The sequence below is a fragment of the Ixodes scapularis genome, unplaced genomic scaffold (assembly GCF_016920785.2).
Source record: "Ixodes scapularis isolate PalLabHiFi unplaced genomic scaffold, ASM1692078v2 ptg000597l_1___fragment_3__unscaffolded, whole genome shotgun sequence".
NCBI lineage: Eukaryota > Metazoa > Arthropoda > Arachnida > Ixodida > Ixodidae > Ixodes > Ixodes scapularis.
The window spans coordinates 1549380-1550768 of NW_024610008.1; the positions used below are offsets into that span (position 1 = coordinate 1549380).

The window sequence follows — 1389 nt, forward strand, 5'->3', positions numbered from 1 at the left end:
GTCTGAGTTGTGACATTAAGCAATTCAAGCGTGACGTTTTGCATTGCTTAATGTCACAACTCAAACTGCGTTTTTTTTATCTAAACATGTGTTTCGGCATCGTGATTGGCTGAGCTGTCTCCGTAAATTGCGGTGATTGACTCTCCGAGTGTTTTGCGGAAACGTAGACGTACGGGATTTTTTTAAGAGTGTGGCACAGAGTTTTTTCGGAACAAACGAGTTGCTACCTCCTATGTATACAGGTTGTGCGCTCAGGGTTGGGTCGAGGAGGAGGAGGAGGAAACTTTATTATTCTTCCGGGATCAGGTATTGGGGGTGGTGGAGGCCCAGAGGGCCGCCGCGATCGCCAGGGCCCGGGAGGTGGTCAGGACTTCGGCTGACTACTCCGGGTCGCGCAACATCTGCTCCCAGAGGTGAGGGGAGGGAAGAGGGGGGGACGGGTCTGCGGGGCATTCGCAAAGGGAATGGTAATGAGTGTCGAATGCCCCGCAGGCAGGACAGGCGGGGGTGGTAAAGAGGTGTGGGTGAGTGTGTATTAGTTGTGTTCGGTGGGGGAAAGTGTGTGTTTGTAAGAGGCGCAGCATGTGTGCTGCCTCTTGGGAGAGGTGGGGGTGCGGAGGTGGGTATTGGCGGCGGAGGAGGCGGTAGTGTAGGGTAATATCCCTGTACTGCAGGAGGGAGGTAGGCTTGCCTGCAGGGGCATCGTGTGTAGGCGCAGTTGAAACGGCGGCTCGGTCGATAAGTTCGCGAGCACGATCGTGCACCATCTGATTAGCGCCTACGCCTGAGTGGGCTGGTGTCCACAGCAGGGTCACGGTGTCGGATGGAGGGTTGTTGGTGAGAATTTGGAAGGCCATGGGGGAGATATTGCCGCGAATAAAATTGCGGATGGCCTGCTGAGAATCAGATAGGACGAATTGGGGGGTGGGGCTCTGGGCGAGCGCAAGGGCAATAGCCGCTTCCTCCGCCGTGGTTGTGTTTGTAGTGAGGATGGTGGCCGCCGTGACGTTTGGTGGTGGATGTTGGCCGAGAACAGTTACACGGTGTGCAGGTTTGTGAGGGTAGGGTGTGGCATCAGTGTATAGTGTGCATGGTGATGGTGGGTATAGTTTGGCATGGATGTTGGCTCGTGCTAGTCGCCGGGCTTTATGGAAAGTTGAGTGCATGTGGCGAGGGATTGGGTGGACTCGAATGCGGTTACGTATGTGCGGTGGAATGGGGAGTGTGGGGATTGGGATGGTGGGGGGGAGTATGTTTATAGTGTTAAGAATGTAGTGCCCTGTGGGTGAGGATGCGAGGCGGGTGAGTTGGGACATGTGGTGGGCGTCTAGGTGTTCGCGTATTGTGTTGTGTATGCCGAGGTCGAGCAGGCGGTGCGTTGAGGCGTGA

The 1389-nt window shown here is 55.7% G+C and overlaps 1 protein-coding gene across 1 annotated transcript; it reads right to left on the reverse strand.

Annotated features, from left to right (window-relative positions):
• Positions 1-437: 437 nt before the first annotated feature.
• On the reverse strand, positions 438-1166 carry LOC120845894 (the record flags this gene model as incomplete). Its single annotated transcript, XM_040217456.1, has 1 exon — positions 438-1166. A coding segment is annotated over exon 1 (729 nt), but the record flags the coding sequence as incomplete, so codon positions are not given.
• Between the last annotated feature and the right edge of the window lie 223 nt (positions 1167-1389).